This window comes from Haliaeetus albicilla, chromosome 20 (assembly GCF_947461875.1).
Source record: "Haliaeetus albicilla chromosome 20, bHalAlb1.1, whole genome shotgun sequence".
Taxonomy (NCBI): Eukaryota; Metazoa; Chordata; class Aves; order Accipitriformes; family Accipitridae; genus Haliaeetus; species Haliaeetus albicilla.
In genome coordinates this window covers 8461691-8480044 of record NC_091502.1, presented here as the reverse complement: position 1 = coordinate 8480044, position 18354 = coordinate 8461691, and the positions used below count along the sequence as shown (strand labels likewise).

At 42.9% G+C, this 18354-nt stretch overlaps 1 protein-coding gene across 3 annotated transcripts in view; it reads right to left on the bottom strand.

Annotated features, from left to right (window-relative positions):
* Window positions 1-4954: 4954 nt before the first annotated feature.
* Window positions 4955-18354, bottom strand: part of CRYL1 (crystallin lambda 1) — a 61057-nt gene continuing 47657 nt past the window's right edge. For all 3 annotated transcript variants that reach the window (XM_069808187.1, XM_069808189.1, XM_069808188.1), the window contains 2 exons: window positions 9183-9289; window positions 4955-7162 (listed from right to left, as the gene is read on the bottom strand). In XM_069808187.1, the coding sequence (XP_069664288.1) occupies window positions 7049-7162; window positions 9183-9289 (221 nt within the window). In that variant the 3' untranslated portion in view covers window positions 4955-7048. The remainder of the gene's footprint in view (window positions 7163-9182; window positions 9290-18354) is intronic.

Below are 18354 nucleotides of genomic sequence, written 5' to 3'. Positions count from 1 at the left end.
TTCTCAGGAACTCCTGGCTAACTGACAACCTCATTTCTTCAGTAATACCAGAGTGACAGCGAGCATTTTCCAGCCTCAACACTTTCTCCCTGGGCTGCAAAAAAATGCCTCCATTGTATTCCTTAGGAGTATTATCTGTTAAAGCCCACCAAGAACAAGCAACCGTGGTTTCATATGGGAACTACGTACTGTTACGGTACTGGAAAAATTAGTGCAAGACCTGATGTTAAAATTTTAATACATCATGAATGCAAAGGAAGGTTTTCACAATGTTTTAAATTACAGAGGCTTTTTAATGTTTTTTTTTGTTCAAAAACATCTCTGTTTGTTGTGCCAACACAGAGGTGTTGGACCCTTATGGCGGCCTTGAGGAGTACGTTAACGCTGTAACAGTAGTCATCATCTAGGCTTAAGATGAACAGATCAAACATCCAGTTTAGGGCAAATTTACAGCTCTATTTTACAGAATCTTTTCAAAAAGTAAGTTCAGCTTCTGCACAAAGCTCTCCACATGCAAGTATGGGCTCTTGACCTTTCTGTGTTAGACTACATTTTACTCATAGATAAAGGAAAACAAGTTTCTGGATGATTCTGCATTTTATACATCTCTGCTTCTTGCGAATACAGGTCTGAAATCCAAGTAGCTGGAAGAAGTCCACAAAGCCACGTATTAAAATCTCCATTCTACACTCAGGTTCAAGAAAAAAAATCTCATGCATGCTAAGTACCATTTTATTCCAAGTGTCCCTCCATTTCAGTGTTTGGTGAAGGGCAATCCATCCTCGCTGAAGCCAAAAAAATTGTCAGAGAAGGAAAAATGCTGAGGGATGTGCAAGTCCATGGAGCATTTCTTTGAATATACATTAAGGAAATAAGTTGTGTTGTTTTCTAGCAAACTAGAAAACAAAGCAGTTTGATGTATTTCAAAAATCCAGTGAATTTTGTGGAAACAGTGCCCTTACCAACTGCTCTCCTTGAAATCCGCTGCACTCCCACAGGAGTGGTGCAGGCTTTTCCTCACAGCCATGACCAATTTTTGATGAGCTGTATACAAAAAACTGCTGGTCCAGCTGCATTTGTTCTTGGCTTCATTTGCAGCTGGCTTGCAGTCGGAGCCAGCTGAAACCATCCTCAGAGCATTTCACAACCACGTATCAGCCTGTGCAAACTGGAGCTTCAGAGCAAATTCTGGGGGTCAAACATTCAAGGTTGCCCTGTTTTGCCTCAAAAGAGCACTCTAGCATCTTTTTTCCCCAATTCTTAGGAAACTATTAATATGATAGCATTTGCTATTTAAATTGCTAGGTTCTTTTCTGACCTCCCACGTATAAAAGAAGCGAGAGGTCTGTGTAGCCATGGCTATATGCCTTATGGCATCACACCCAGCAGTGGAGGATGCAGGTACTCATTCTTCCCAATGGATAGCTTTGTATGGGCATAGCGGTGAGGAATCAACCCTTGCTACTGCTGTGCTCCCAGCCTTCGTAAGTATTAAGCTATGCAGCTAAATCTTGCCATTTGAATATTGCTTTTGTATGATTAAATGTACACGTTCAAATGAATACACCAGATTTAAGCTCCTGTCTCTCTGCTATTCCTTATTATAAAAATCAGTATGTATCATTATTCATATATAAATATTAGCTTGTATTCGATGGTCAAATGACTCTTCCAAAACTGAAGTTGTACAATAAAATAAAAAAACTCAGAAGGGAGAAGAAAGTTCTACCTGGAAAATGAACTATATGAAATACCAGCCAATGGGTAACTCTAAGCGGTGTGCTCTAAGCTGCATCACCACTGAACGCTGAATCACATGCTGATGGGAGGAATTCCTTTCTCTTTCTGAAATCACAGAAAAGAACAGAAAGAAATCCTTGGCTGTTGGCTCGACACAAAGCCTTACCAAATCAAATGTGAGTTTTCCCCTGGGATCAGTTTTTGTCTTTCCACTCACTTTGACCAATTTGCATCAGCATGTGCACATGCACCTGTGCGCACACGCGCACACACACAAAATGGAAGGCACAGGCGAGAGGAGGGCTACCCTGCCAGCACGACTGGAGCTTGGGGGACTGGGAGCAGATGAGCCGGCAGCTAGAGCAAATGTATTCATTTACACTCTAACTAGATCCAAATTAATTTGTGAAACATTCCCTTTGGGCCTGATAGGCTGTTGAAAGCAAAAGACCATTTGTTTCTCCTACTGACACGTATGCTAATTGCTAGGTTCACGTCTGCCAGGCTCCTCTTCTCATGGAGGGCTCCTGTCCTCCCTATCCCTGTATCTGCAAGGGTACCACAGTTACATGTTCTCAAAGACCTTTCTGTAACTCCACACCATGGCAATGCAATCCTACATGTAACTATATAGGCACTGGCAGCGTATCTCATCGTTCTTTTGAGAAACTGAGGCTGGTGATGACATCATTTTGTCTCAAAATGATTTTTTCTGTTTTTATAACGAGCACCACAAGCACTATCCTGCTTCCCTAATGAAGCACAGTTCATTTTTTGCCTAAAAGATGGTATAGATAGGATAATGCAATTTCTTAATACCATTCCGATTATATAATACGGCAATCAGAAAATACTCACATTTTAACTTTCAAACTATTATCATGACTGAACAGAAGAATAACTATGGAATAAGGAAAGTAAATTCACATGGCTGCTTTGCAAGCTGCAAACTACTTCCATTACACTCAGAGATGTAGGAAACAGAGATACTGGACTTCCCTCAGTGAAGCAGGTGAGTATTTCCCTGCATCTGCCCTTTCTTCCTTATCTTGCACATAATAGGTGGTTTGATTTCCAATAGCATTAAATCAAAGGCTTTGGTATGAACACATTGGACTGCTTCCAGTAAGCAGCAGTAAGCAATAGTAAAGTACACATAATAAGGAAAATAATAAATATCAAATTGGTGAAACAGAGAAAAACACAGTGCAACAAAGACAGGGATTTAGAAAAGCCTATAGGTGTAACTTGATTAAAAATAATACAGAATTTTCAAATATGCAATTGTGTAAAAAAGAAACCACAAGATAAATTCTTCCAAAAAATCTCATAGTTTACCATAAAATATTGAATGTTCAAGCAACTACTGCTTATTCTGCCGGCAATCAAACAAGATAAATATTTGACCATATCTGTGGTAGTTCTGCAGCTCTGTAGGACTGCTGGTGTTAATTCTGAAAGAGTCCTCATAAAATATCAGGTGCAATCCATCACAAGAAGCCTATTGCATTTGAGGAAAAAAAGTAATGGGATAAAAGGAGTAAGACAACTTTGAAGAAAATAATTAAACCAATTAGTTCAACGGAATTGGGATTTGTATCTTACAAGCAGTTCAGCTCTGACAAGTCGCTCCCCAGAAGGGATTCTTCATTGTCCAATTAGCAAACCTATTAGCAGTTCTGTCCAAATTGTCAGCTAAATACCCTGGGAGAAGTTAGTGATGGACTATTATGAGAAGCTGAGAGCCAAGAGGGAGAAGTAAAGGAAAAAAGTGAAAAGGGAGAGAGAGGGAGAGGGGAACCCTCCCCTCCTGGCAAACCCTGCTCCTGCCAGCAGCCCTGAGCAGTGGAGATGCTGAATAAGGTGAATGCAGCATTTATCCGTCACCGGGAGGGGTGGCCCCTGCGGACCAACAACATGAGATTTTTGGTGGCTCAGACTTTTCTGTAAGGAATTCTTTCTATGTGAAAAGTTGTGACAATTTAATGATATTTTGTTAATCTGCCCAGGAAAATGCAAGTAAAAACCCGAATGCAGATTTATTTACATCCAGTCACACCATCCTAAATTTCATGTACGATTTAGGTTAAAAAGTCCTCTCAACGTATGCGACAATTTGAACTTATCTATATACATTCTTTGGAGTTAATTGAGTTAAGCCAGAGCAACATTTCTGATACAAAACAGGCCAAAATCAAACAAAATTCGGCATCAGGCTAATGCAGGGCGGAAGGGAGCGCAGGAGGTCTCTGGCGGAACCTCCTGCTCAGAGCAGGCTCAGCTCTGAGGTCAGCCCAGGCCACTCAGGGCTTCATCCAGTCGAGACTTGAAAACCTCCAGGGACGGAGACCGCACCATGCCTGCGGGCAACCCGTGCCTCTGCCTGAGGATGCTCATGGGGGAAAAAGTGTCTCCTTTCATCCAGGCTGAAACTCTTGCGTTTCAACTTACGGCCATTGTCTCTATCTTCTCACCCAGCCCCAACTGAAAGAGCCCGGCTCCATCTCCTCAAGGACCTCCCCACAGGCACTGGGGGCTGCTGTCAGGTCCCCCCGAGGCCGTCTCTGCTCCAGGCTGGACAAGCCCAGCTCCCCCAGCCTCTCCTCGCAGGACCAGTGCTCCAGCCTGACCATCTCAGGGGCCTCCCCTACCACTTGTCCAGTGTCTTTCTTGTACTGGGAGCCCCAAGCTGGGCTCAGGATTCAGACACAGTCTAACGACTGATGAGTAAAGGGGATTAATTATGAACAGGGTACAGGCCCCTGGGATGACCAGAGCCCATCTCATTCCTTTAGCTACCTTTTCCTAATGCTTTCCAGTTGTTGTTGCATTTACCAACTAATAATTTTGCGTGCTTCAAATCCTAAGCAAATGTCAGCTAAAATACATTTTTTGTCAAGCATATCCCCCCTAGCTTGTAGCTGTGAACCTGGGTGGGAACTGATGCCCCAAGGCGAGCTTTGGTGTATGCCAGACCCTGCGGAGGAGCTGGCACTCTCCAGAGTTCTTCTCCCGCCACAGAAATTCATTCCCTCATGGCAGGGCCCCATGACTGCAGCAACTGGTCGCCAACACATGAACTACAGGAGAGTGCACATTATTTCTTGCTTATTTACCCCCACTGACCTCCACAAATTATTCTACCAGGGCACCAGTTTCTAAACACGTTATGTAGTGCTACCACTAGAGTATCACACTGGAGCACAGAAGTTAGTACTTTCCTCATTAAAATATTTTATTCGTAAACAAATAATAAAGGTGGAGGCAAATATTTGATGACATGATCGAGTTTTAAAATATCTCAGAATAAACAGAAGCAATGCAAGCTAATTAGTTATGACAATGTCATATGCTCATAGCAAAACAGGTCTAATCCTGAAAGTATTTGGAACCTTCTATGGCCTTGTCTGAAATACAAAAACACGAGGAAATCAGCCCCATAATTAATTTACTATTGCTTAATAAGGCATCAGGAGTGAGGACTGACCTCCCCAACTTCAGATGTCTAAATGCGGGTTGAGCCAGTCACTGTGGCAGTAAAAAGCAGTAGAAGAAACTGACAATTTTAGGTCTATATTGGGATAAAATAAACTGAGCTTACAAATTTTCCTTTCTCTCCACTGATTATAAAGGAGCATAGGACAACCTCTGCATTATGCCTCCCATCCCATGATTCACATTCAGAGATGTGTTCCTGGCCCACCATTTGTGTCAAGTGATACAATTTATCTTAGGTCTCTTTCACTGTGACCTAAGCACAAATAAGTGGTATTGGTATGTTCACGCAAACATACCTGCTGTTCAGCTCAAAATGGTAACTAATTAAGTTTCAGCAACCCGTTTGTGTGCTGCACCCTCTGTGAAAAACAAGAGCGTTAGGAAAATGACAGCTTAAAACCTGCATCTGTGCTGTGACTGAAGTTACATGACCAGTTAGCACAAATTCAGAAATGCTTAACTCAAGCAGGGTGGGTGCAATGCACTGTTTCAAGTTATTCTATCTGCATAACTATAATGCCCCAAGGTTCCAGCTAAGATCAAAGTCCAACTATATTATAGGGTGCATAAACTCATAATAACACTTTGTCTGCCGTGGACCGAAACACACCAGTGCAAGCAGCTGAGGATATTACTACTTCCAGGTGTATACTGCATCCACGTTATGCGGAGGAGATGTTGTGTCTCCTGTAGGAATGGCAGCAGTAAAGCATAAAGGCTACATCTATGCCACTGCATCCTTCCCTCTGTAGGGGAGCAAAACAGCAGATACCTGGGGTCCCTTCCGCTACGGCTGTTACATTCACTACATCTGAGTCCTAAAGGAGCAGTCCTTGCTTCAGATAATGTACAAAATAGACACGGCAACAGAGAGGTGAACTGGCTTCTCAAGATCACTCAGACGGTCAGGGCATAGCCTGGAAGAAAGTCCAGACCGATACACTACACCATACTGTCTCCCAAACTAGCTATTAAATCAAAATCTCTTACTTCTCATAGACAAGTCTTAAAACGGGGCACATATTTATGCAGTAATGCCAATGGCCAGCATCAAACATCTCACTTAAGCTGGGGGCAAAGCCATGGGGTATCAAGTGCATGGTCTTAAAAAGACCGAGCAGGTCTCTGGTAAGTCTTACAGAACCAGGGATAGGGGATGAGGGGGGAATTCTGCTCTATTTACTCACATTTAAATCATCATACAGGTACAAAAGTGCCAAAGGGAGGAAAAGGAGGAGCAATTCTTTCCCCTACATTGTGGAACAGTTACAGGTATAAGGTGAAGTGACCCTTACTGCTGTTGAGGTCTCAACTCACTGGCCAGTGAATCTACTCTTTGCTCAATACAACCTTCTCCTATCTACAGTCAGTGCCTTACAAATTAACCTCGCTGTCACAGTGAGGGCTTATTTTTTCCAGTGACAAACAGCTAATGTTTGCCTATTTCAGATCTCTGCATAAGCAAATATTGTTCAAGCACTGAACTCCTAAGCAAGCTGAAAAATGCATTATTTAAAACATGATTGTGTTCCAGCATTGCACAATATTAATATTGCTAAAGCTACTTAATGCTTAGACATCTAATGCATATATATAGTAATTTGACAAATTTTAACTGAACTTTTAAATAACTGTTTTCAGTTATTCATGAATTACATCACAACAATTTTGGACCAAATGTTTCACTGGTCTCTATGTTTGTGCAGATCATTGGTTGCACATTCAGTCTCCTCTTCTGCATGACCAAAAATTTCCACTTTTTATGAAGATCTGCTCTTCACTTGGTATCTCCTGTTAGACAAGGTACACCTCAATCAGATTTCATTTGTTTTTTCAGTTTGGCAAGACCAGTGAGATATTCATCTCTCCGTTTTCTTCTGGCATCCAGGACTTTTGGAACAACCGGAACTTTTTCAGACATTGCCTGGAACAGAAAATTTAAGATGATTAAATCTCACTTTCCGAGTAAAGTTTCTCACCAGCATTATTTTCCTGCTTTTCCTGCGTCAGACCACCAAGTAATCATCCACACAAACTGTAATTTAGTCTATCACAAGCAATAGGCCACTAATTCTTTACATGGGTGACTGGAAATGAGCTAACCTGTACGAGAAGAAAAGTGCTCCCACTTGGAGAAGGTTGGCCTGAATGTGGCAATGAAGGTGCCTACAGAAAGGATCAGCCTCTTCTCTCGGTTTGCCCCACACAGCCACTGTCTAGTCTCTTTGATAATAACCTTTTATTAAGTAGGAAGGAGGCAACCTGGTCATTTCTGTGGCTGAAAATGTGCTCTAAACTAAATTCCTGTGTGTGTGTATTTAAAACTGTGATCTCTCTTCTGGCTCCTAATAAATGTAACGAGGGATACCGTGTTTATTAAAAACATTTTATCTTAGGAGTGCCAGTTATAATCAAAATGACAGGGGAAGACACATAACAAGCGCAGAATTATGATTTTTGTTGTTTATTGGAATATGGGGGACAGAAGGTACAGTACTATTTGAGGAAACAAAGGTGGAAGTCTGAACAAGTTAGCACGCAAAAATGATATTTAAAACAAAATGGGGAAAAAAAAAGTATTTCTGAGTGCACAAATTTGTCTTAGAAGTGCAAGTTAAATGTATCACTGAAAGGAGAACAAGAGCTAGTAAGCTTTGGCCAGCTAGTACATTGTACCAGATTTTCTTTCAAAGAAAAAAAGCTGTTTTGAGAATGCAGGTAGAGATCACAAGGTCATCTTTGCCAAAATAGCACCTGGGGTTTAAAAGGCAAGTGTTGAGAAACTGGGTAAAACCTGCTACCAATGACTAGCAAGCTGCAGTCACTCCAGAAAAAAATCAGGGGGAGGGACAGAGGAGTAAGATAAGAAATGTTTAATGTTTTACTCTTAAGAGAGGATTCTTGCAAGTGCATCTTTGGCATTGAAGACTGAAGATAATAAAGGGACACAGAAACAGAGGCTGAAGTGGAATCCAGCTTTCTATAAAGAAACCCAAACTGTTTTGTATCAATTAAAAGCTTCTAATCGTGAATAACTCCACAATTATTATTGACTGTTATTATAAGCAGTCTATGTTGTTTAAGCATAAAAGAATCTCCTTCCTTTCTAACATAGCTGATGTTGAAATTCCATCAACATAAAAAGGAACAAAGATGCTGTCTTCCAGATGGACTGCCTCCATATTTGGAATTAATCTCTGCCAGCTGATCAGGAACGATTCAACACCTACACGTGTTCTTTAGTGAAGCATTAAAAAAGGCAACTATGAAAAGGCAGAGTTAGGAAATGCCAATACTTCAGTTAATTCCTATGGCCATACAAAATAGCCTATATAGCGATTATAAACAAACTGTGGGCCTCGAAATCTTAACAGACAAACTAGGTCCCAATCCAGCATAGCACTTAAACACATCTTATCTTTAAACATGTAAGTAACCTTACTGGACTGCTCACATGCTTATTTGCACACATTACAGACTGGAGCTCTAGTTTGTAAAGTATACAAAACCAAGAAAAATAACACCCAGAAGAAAAAAGCTACAGGGTTTACGCAGGAAGATGGAGTAGAAGGAAGACACGGGGAGGAAAGTCATGTAGGAAAGGAAGCTTGGAGCTGTGCATATTATGGCAGAGGACACAGGACAGAAGTGGTACGAAATAGCGTGGAGGATTTGTCAATAACCCAGAGCTGCTAGCAGTTGACTCCTCTGTCTCATAATAAAGTTACTCAGCTGCTAAATCACTTTCCCTTGATGTATGTTAAATTGCTTTGGAAAGGGACTTAAATGCATTCTGTCCTGATCTTTTCACTTAAAGTACACATTCACACAAGAAATACAGACTACAGATACCTCTAAGAGTAAACTGAAATGGTACAAATGTTAAAATAAAAGCCAACATTCTTTGTTCTGCATGTCACTGCATTTATCAACTCTGTATTTACCTGACTGATTTTCTGCTCAATTTCACCTGAAAATTCTGGAACTGGTCCAAAGGTGTTCAGAACAAGTCTCATACCTTCACGGTATCTTTCACAATAATTTGAAATACCTAAAAAATAAGAGCAAAAAATTACATCTCAACAGAAGTTCCTACTTAAGTTCAGAAAGGCTGCCTGTGGTTAAGCACTGTCTTAAATCAGAGTCCAAAAAAAGGTGTACTCTTATGCCTAAGACACCTAATTGTCACAAAGAAAAAACAGACTCTATCCACCACATCTTCATTAAGGTTCATGGAAAAATCATTTAGGACATGCCTTCGTTGCAAAACCAATTAATGTTACATACCAGCAGGCAATGCTATGTGAGGGGTGTAGTACACAACCATGGACATACTTGCACTTTGTTACTTGAGACCAGAAAGCTTCCCTGGCCACAAGGAGAGTGCTCTCACCTCTCCTCTCCTCCTGTTTGGTATATGTCATATCAGTTGAAGCATTCCTGTTATTATTTTTATTGATTGACCTGGAGTGTATCAACAGCAACATGGCTCAGGGGGAAAGCGTCAAAGGCATGGAGACCCAGGTGGCCTCCAGTGAAGGAGAAAGGGTTAAGGAGGAACAGATGGATCTTGCAGATCAACACCTTGTATTGCAACTGGGGTTAGTGACAGGGATTTGGCTTTTATGACCACAGGACCCTCTTTGACAGTTGAGCACTGCTAGGGGGAGACTGCATCCACCTGACAAAGTAGAGGAAAAGCATCTTTGCAAAAAAACTGGCCAATCTGGTGAGAAAAGCTTTATATTAGGAACACTGGAAAAGTGAGATTACAACCCATAGTCAAGTGAGGAAGGGGTGTACTGGGGTGGAAAGAAAAGAGTACAGAGTAACAGGTACAAGAGAAACCTCAACAAAGTACAAAAAAAAGGCAGGAGTCCACCTCTAGTGTATGAGCACAAATATGTGCAGCCTGGGAAACAAGCAGGGGAAATAACAGCTCCATGTGTGGTCACACAACTACAACATTGTTGGAGCAACTGAGGTGTGATGGGATGGCTCTCACAAGTGGAGTGCTGCAGAGAACAGATACACACTTCAGGAAAGACAAGCAGGAAAGACAAGGAGGAGGTGTGCTATCTCTGTAAAGGAGCAGCTCAGATGTATGGAGCTATTCTATGGGATGGGTGACTGGCTGGGTGAGAGCCTGTGGGTCAGCATCAGTGGAGAGGTCAGTAAAGGACAGCATCCTCCAAGGGCAAGAACAGTCCATCCTGATATTCAGGAAGACAAGTAAATGTATCAAGAGATTGGCTTGGATGCGCTCCAGTGCAAAAAGGCAGCATACAGGAGGTGGAAGCAGAGACAGGCTGTAAAGAAGAAATTTAAAAACACTGCCTAGGCATGTAGGCATGGTGTTAGGAAAGCCAAAGCTCAGGTCCAGTTGAGACTTGCCAGGATGTCAAGGGCAACAAGAAGGACTTCCACTGTTACATTAGTAATAGAAGGCTGAACAAGAAAGTGTGGGCTTGTTGCTGAATGAGTGGGTGATTTAGTGACAGGAGAAACAGGTAAAGCAGAGTTCCTCATTGCTTTCTTTGCTTCAGTCTTCACTGACAAGGTCTCCTATACCTCTGTGCTTAGGGGTAGGGTTCAAGGAGGAGAAGAGTTAGCAGCAGCAGCAGACGATCCAGTCAGTGACTACCTGCAAGAACTCAGCCCCACCTGAGACCATGGGATGCGACAGACTGTATCCAAGGTTATGAGAGAAATGGCCCATGCCCTCGCAAGGCTGCTTTCTATTGAATCTTAAAAATCATGCCAGTCAATGCACCAATGTCATCATTTGAGATCTCCAGATGACTGAGGCAAATATTGCACCCATCTTCAGAAAAGATCAAGAGAACAATCCAGGGTACTACAGGCCAATCAATCTCACTTCTGTCCCTGAGAAAATCAAGGAGCAAGTCCTCTTGAAACAAATTTCTGGGCACAGGAATAAGAAGAAAGTGATTGTGACAGTCAGCATGTAGTCACCAATGGGTACACCATGGTGTAAATCATGTCTGATTGACCTTGTTGCCTTCTGTGATAAAATCACTGGATTTGTGGAAAATAGGAAAGTAGTTAATATAATTTACCTCAACTTTATAAGGGCATTTGACACTGTCTCCCATGATATTCTTGTATCAAAGTTAGGACATTAAGGTCTACATGCTTGGACAACTAGACAGACAAAAAATGGGTTGGATACTCAGGCTCAGAGGTAGTAGTTAATTGGTTGTACTCTACCTGGAGGCCAGTAAAAGTGGAGTACTGCAGGAATCTATCCTAAGATTTGTACTGCTTAACAGCACTGGCTCATAAAGTTTGTGAATGACACCAAATTGGGCGGGGGATGGACCAGCTAATGGAGGGCTGGGCTGCCCTTAGACAGGCTGGAGGAATGAGCCAATACAAAACCTTAAAAAATCTGACATGGACAAATGCAAGAATCCTGCACCTTAGAAGGAAGAGCTCCTTGCAACAACACAGGCTTGTGAACCCCAAGATCTGGTCGTGGTAGGCAGCAAGCTGAGTGTGAACCAACAGTGTGCTCTGGCAGCAAAGAGGGCCAGCAACATCCTGGGCTGTGTTAACAACACAGCCAGCAGATTGAAGGAAGCAATTAACCCCCTTTACTTGGCACTCAGTAGGCTGCATCCAGAATACTGCATTCGGTTTGGGATTCCCCAGTAAGACATTGACAAACTGCAGCAACTTCAGCAGAGGCCACCAGAATGGTAGGGCCTGGAGCACTTGCCCTGTGAGGAGAGGCTGGGGGAGCTAGGCTTGTTCAACCTGGAGCAGAAAGGACTTTGAGAGGGACCTAACAGCAGCTTCCCAGTGCCTCAAGGGAGATCACCGAGTAGACGGAAACAGGCTCTTTACAGTTGTTGCACAGCAGGAGGACAAGAGACAATAGGCATAATTTGAAACGAGAGGTTCAGACTGGATACTCAACCACTGGCACAGGTTGCCCACAGAGGTTGTGCAGTCTCTGGGGGTTTTCAAGACTGGATGAAACCCTGAGCAGCTTGGTCTGACCTCAGAGCTGACCCTGCTGTGAACATCTTAAAAAACATGTGGTCAGAGAACCTGAGAACCAGCTAACTGGTAATAATGGGTAAAACGGCAGTCAAGTAGACCTTGGCTGAATTACAAAAAGGTCGAGCTTCCATCAGCTCCAGTAGGAATTTAAAAAAATTATTGTTGAGGCACTAGAGAGGAACTGGAATGATAAATGCACCAAAAAGAGAAATCGGTCATTTAGCCAGACATATACGTCCAGTAGACTTTTTAGTGCTATTAACTACCACATAATCAAGAAAGGATAAGGCAGCCTTTCCCACTGTACATCAGTCAAGAAGTCATGAGCTGGACCACAGCAGTAAATGAGCAATGCTTGTCTGGCAGTAAGCAAGCCAACGCGATCACACCCTAGATCTGAGAAGGGAAGTTCTGGATATCCACTAAAAGCTTGTAACAATCTTCCTTTTCTGAGAACCTTAGAGACTGAAGAATTTGCATCCTTAACTCTCTTTTTATTAGCTAATTATCAAAGCAAAGAGGAGAAAGATGCAGAAGACAAAGGCAAGCAGTTACCGTCACCAACTCTTTCACAAAGACTCAGGAGATCGTACAGACCAAGAAGCATGAACCTGAAGTGCTCATGGTCTTATCCAACCACAAAATGCCGGAAATGTAAGTGGGGTGGCCTGACTACCACACAAAAGAATGCAACTCAGGTCAAGAGTCATTAAGCAGTCTCTTTTCCTGAACAGCTTGTAGACAGTTCCCTGGAATGCAATACGGTGTGATATCAAATACCATGGAAGTCACACCTGTCTAACCGTAAATGGTTGAGGTTGAAAGGTGGATAAATGAATGAAAACCTCTGACTACTGGCAGCTATGAATCATAAACTACAACACTTACACTGCTTAACACGCCTGAAATCGCTGAAGTACAGGTTTTCCAAAAGGCCTCTGAGGTCAGTAAGAGTATGGAGAACACTCTTGTTTCTGGACCAAAGACAGAAGAACTTTCAACGGACAAGTGCTCAAGGAAGTATTCAATTTCCTTTAAGAAATTAGCACCCTGAAGTCATGATGATGATCAGATAAACAACTGAAAGGACAGAACGGGAGAACATGTCCATTGCATGAGAGCAATGTGGAGAGATTTGAGAGTATTCAACTCTCTTAAAAAATGGACTAGAAACATCCTCCAGCATCAGAAGAAAGGAGGCTGTGAGAAAACCAGCAGCCTTGTTAAGTAGCTTGAACCTCTATGTGGTGCCAGGAGTGTGCCAATCAGCATTTAGTCAGCCTGTTCTCTTGTGTTATCTACCCATGGAGCATATGTGTTTCTAGAACACACTCCGGCATGTTCTGGCCTTCTCCAACACAAAAAGGGAGGTCAGCTGGTCATAGAGGTATACTGGTGCTCTAATTATATGTAAATTTAGTATTTTGCTCACTTTTGATTGACACACAGCCAGAAACCTTCAAATTACCCAGTGGGCTCCAAAATATCACTGGCAGGAAGTGAGATTCAGGAAGAGAAGCATTACTGTGGGATGGGGAATGGGCTGTGATATGATTCTGTCTCTTCACTGAGGGAATAAGCAGAGACCATCCGCCTCCATAAACACTCTGGAAAGGACCACTGGTTATCAGGGTTTACTGGCCATACCCTGTCATTAGCATAAGTGCTTGCTTATTACATCTTAACAGATGGGCTCACAGACTTTGGCACCTGAAGCCAACCCAGATCAACCCACAGGGGATATATTATCCACATGAGTAATCTTGGGAACCCAAGACAATTCTGCATGGGACTCATGCACCAATCACAAGATGATGATCTTTACATTCCACCTTGCTCACGTGAGCTTTTTCTTCTAACAGTGAGGAGTCTGAGCAAAAAGTTTGCCCCCACATCATGCAACATCATGCGTGAAGTTCCCAGATGTAGAAGTAGAAATGACTGAGGCTGAAGACTGCAGAACTATGTGGACTTGGGTACACTTGCTAACTCACAGCTGCTGGCAGCAGCTGTTGCCAGCTGGACAATCACAAAATCAAAAATGGCAATTCAGTGAAATATGGCAATTCAAGCAAATCCACATGAGCAACTGGCAATGGAAGGAATGCTAAACAGAGCAGTGTCTGTTACCAGTTATTCTGGTGCTTATCCAGCTGACACAGGTCTATGACACCTAGACCAGTGCCAAATAGTTTGGGTTTGGTACTTTTCAAAAGTACCTGAGGGGAACCTCTCAACCACCTGGTAAGCTTGTGTAATAATACCATAGATCTGGGTAGTTTTGATTTTGGTACAGTCAGGAGAAGGTAGAAGAGAAGACTGTGTGCCAGAAATCTTTTTCACAAGTCTCGATCTAAAGAGATAACATTAGTATCTTGGGAAAGCTGAATGCTTGGATGTGGCTGACACATTTACCTCTCTGTTGTGGTTTAACCCCAGCCAGCAACTAAGCACCACGCAGCCGCTCACTCACTCCTCCCCATCCAGTGGGATGGGGGAGAAAATTGGGAAAAGAAGTAAAACTCTTGGGTTGAGATAAAAACAGTTTAATAGAACAGAAAAGAAGAAACTAACAATGATAATGATAACACTAATAAAATGACAACAGTAATAATAAAAGGATTGGAATATACAAATGATGCACAGTGCAACTGCTCACCACCTGCTGATTGACGCCCAGTTAGTCCCCGAGCAGCAATCCCCCCAGCCCCCACTCCCTCCAGTTTACATACTGGGCATGACATCACATGGTATGGAATACCCTGTTGGCCACTTTGGGTCAGCTGCCCTGGCTCTGTCCTGTGCCAACTTCTTGTGCCCCTCCAGCTTTCTCGCTGGCTGGGGATGAGAAGCTGAAAAATCCTTGATTTTAGAGTAAACATTACTCAGCAACAGCTGAAAACATCAGTGTTATCAACATTCTTTGCATACTAAACTCAAAACATAGCACTGTACCAGCTACTAGGAAGACTGTTAACTCTATCCCAGCTGAAACCAGGACACTGGTCAATGTGAATTCCTGAGCTGGAGATGGCCTTCAAAGCTCACTTAGCCAGCTAGTCCTGGAAATTGAGCTCCTACTGGCAGCTCATCTACAGCCTGAATGAATCAGAACAATTTCTGGGTGGGTGTAGCTCACCAATGCAACAGAAACATGCCAAATGCAGGTTGGGTAATACAATTCACTCACTGCATGCAATGTGTGAATGAAAAGAAGCCTTATGCAAAGTCAGCAAAATAGGAAAAGGTAAGAAAAAAAGTTACGGGTCTAGAGAAGAGCAGCAGCATTAGTATAGCTGATCTCAACATTGTTGCATTAAAGGGTAACAGTACAGGTTCTTTTGGATTGCAGGTGATAAACACACTGTCTGCAAAGCACATGCGAATATTGAACACAGCACACAAAATCAAAAAAGAAAGCAACTCCACATATAGAGATTTCTAAGTTTCCTGGGGAAGCACTCGGTACAGCCGAGTGTTTGAATCTCATCCAATAGGTGTCCCAAGGGGGGGGGGGGGGAAGGGGGAAGAGAGGCTCAGCCCGTCAACTGGTCCCAGAAGTCAGCGATATCCTTCTGACTTGTCTATGATGGTATCTTCCCTAACAGTCATAGAATCATAGAATCATTTAGGTTGGAAACGACCTTCAAGATCATCGAGTCCAACCATTAACCATGCCCACTAAACCATGTCCTGAAGTACCCTGTCCACTCACTTTTTGAATATCTCCAGGGATGGTGACTCAACCACTTCCCTGGGCAGCCTGTTCCAATGTTTGACAACCCTCTCAGTAACGAAATTTTTCCTAATATCCAACATAAACCTCCCCTGGTGCAACTTGAGGCCATTTCCTCTTGTCCTATCTCCAGCCACCTGACAGAAGAGACCAGCACACACCTCACTACAACCTCCTTTCAGGTAGTTGTAGAGAGCGATAAGGTCTCCCCTCAGCCTCCTTTTCTCCAGACTAAACAACCCCAGCTCCCTCAGCTGCTCCTCATAAGACCTGTGCTCCAGGCCCTTCACCAGCTTCGCTGCCCTTCTCAGGACACGCTCCAGCACCTCCATGTCTTTCCTGCAGTGAGGCCCCCAAAACTGAACACAGTACTCGATCTCTCTGTAGAGCCTTCCTACCCTTGAGCAGATCAACCCTGCCTCCCAACTTGGTGTCATCTGCAAACTTGCTGAGGGTGCACTCAATCCCCTCATCCAAATCATCGATAAAGATATTAAACAGAACAGGGCCCAACACCGAGCCCTGGGGAACACCACTTGTGACCCGCCGCCAACTGGATTTCACCCCATTCACCACAACCCTCTGGGCTCGGCCATCCAGCCAGTTTTTCACCCAGTGAAGAGTGCACCCATCCAGGCCACGAGACGCCAGTTTCTCAAGGAGTATGCCATGAGAGACAGTGTCAAAGGCAAAGTCTTCCTCTTTTGGGGTCTTTTTATACTATTTTTCCCTTTACGTGGAGCTTGAGTGACTCTAGTCATACATACCTTTACTTTGATTGGTATAAAGTTCTCTCGCTTTGCTTTTAAAGGTATATGCTAGAATAGATTCAGAGCGCATGCTCCATGGGGGGGGTGGTTGCACCTTGGAGGTGGGTAGCTTTTAGGATGGAGGTGTGTTTTGGTATTATAATGATATTATAATGAGCAAAGTTCACCCAAAGGACATGATGTTTGTTACATGATGTTTGTGCCCAGAACTGGGCACATGTGATATAAATCAAAAGTAGGGCATTAGGTTGACAGAACCCCCATTATTTTACTTCCTTGCTCCAGTGGATCCAATGCAAGGACCAGCTGTTCTTGTTCCTATCATTCCAGTTCCCTATCCCTGCAATCACAGAGCCTGGCCACGGCGTCTCCACTCCACTCCACCCTCCGTGTTACTTTTCAGAGTCAGCACACCAAGCTGCCCTGGTGATACTAACATCTAAAGATGCAGGTTATGTTGCTTAGGGAACTACCATGGAACTGATTCTTTACATGTCCACTGTATTCCACCCTGAGGTTGACCTTCCCTTGACAGGGGCAGGGGGGTGTCATATGGATAAGTCACTTTCACTAATCATTCCACAAACATTGTGGCTGAAATGGCAACATGCAGGCATGTATGCTGCATGCCAAGCAGGGGGTGGACACTGCAAAATCTTTCAAGTCTCAAGTTAGGGAAATACACCAGAATTAGTATAAAAACTTAGAATATACACATGATCTCACTCAAAGATTAAAAAAATAATAATTTCAAAATAGCTAACTCAGGATAGCGCTCTGTCATGGCTTAAGCCCACCCAGCAACTACACACTATGCAGCTGCTCACTCACTCCCCCACCTCCCAGTAGGATGGGAAGGAGAATTGGAAAAAAAAAGTAAAACTTGTGGGTTGAGATAAGAACAATTTAACAACTAAAATAAAATAAAATGTAATACTAACAATAATAAAATATAATAATAATAATTGTAATGAAAATTAATTTAATAAAATAAAATTAAAAAAACACAAAATCTAAGAAAAGAGGAGTGATGCACAGTGCAATTGCTCACCACCCGCTGACCAATGCCCGAGCAGCAATCCGCCCCTCCCAGCCAACTCCCTCCAGTTTATATACTGAGCATGATGTCCTATGGTATGGAATATCCCTTTGGATATTTTGCGTCAGCTGTCTCAGTTTCACTCAGTACAGCTTCTTGTACACCTGCTTGCTGGCAGAGCACGGGAAACTGAAAAATCCTTAACTTAAGATAAGCGCTACTCAGCAACAACTAAAGCATCAGTGTGTTATCAACATCATTCTCACATTAAATCCAAACCACACTATACCAGCTACTAAGAAGAAAATTAACTCTATCTCAGCCGAAACCAAGACACACTCCCAGTGTGAAATGTCAGTGGAGACTAGTGCAATCTTTAACTCGGTTTCAGTAATCAAGATCAACCCTATGCTGCAAGCCTCAAGAAGGCACTTGAGCAATGGGGAACACTGCTGGAAAAATCACTTTGCTTTTCAACTGCAAACTCAACATTGGCAAATATTTGACTCCAGGCGTTTAGACTTAGGAGTCCTTTGGTTCAA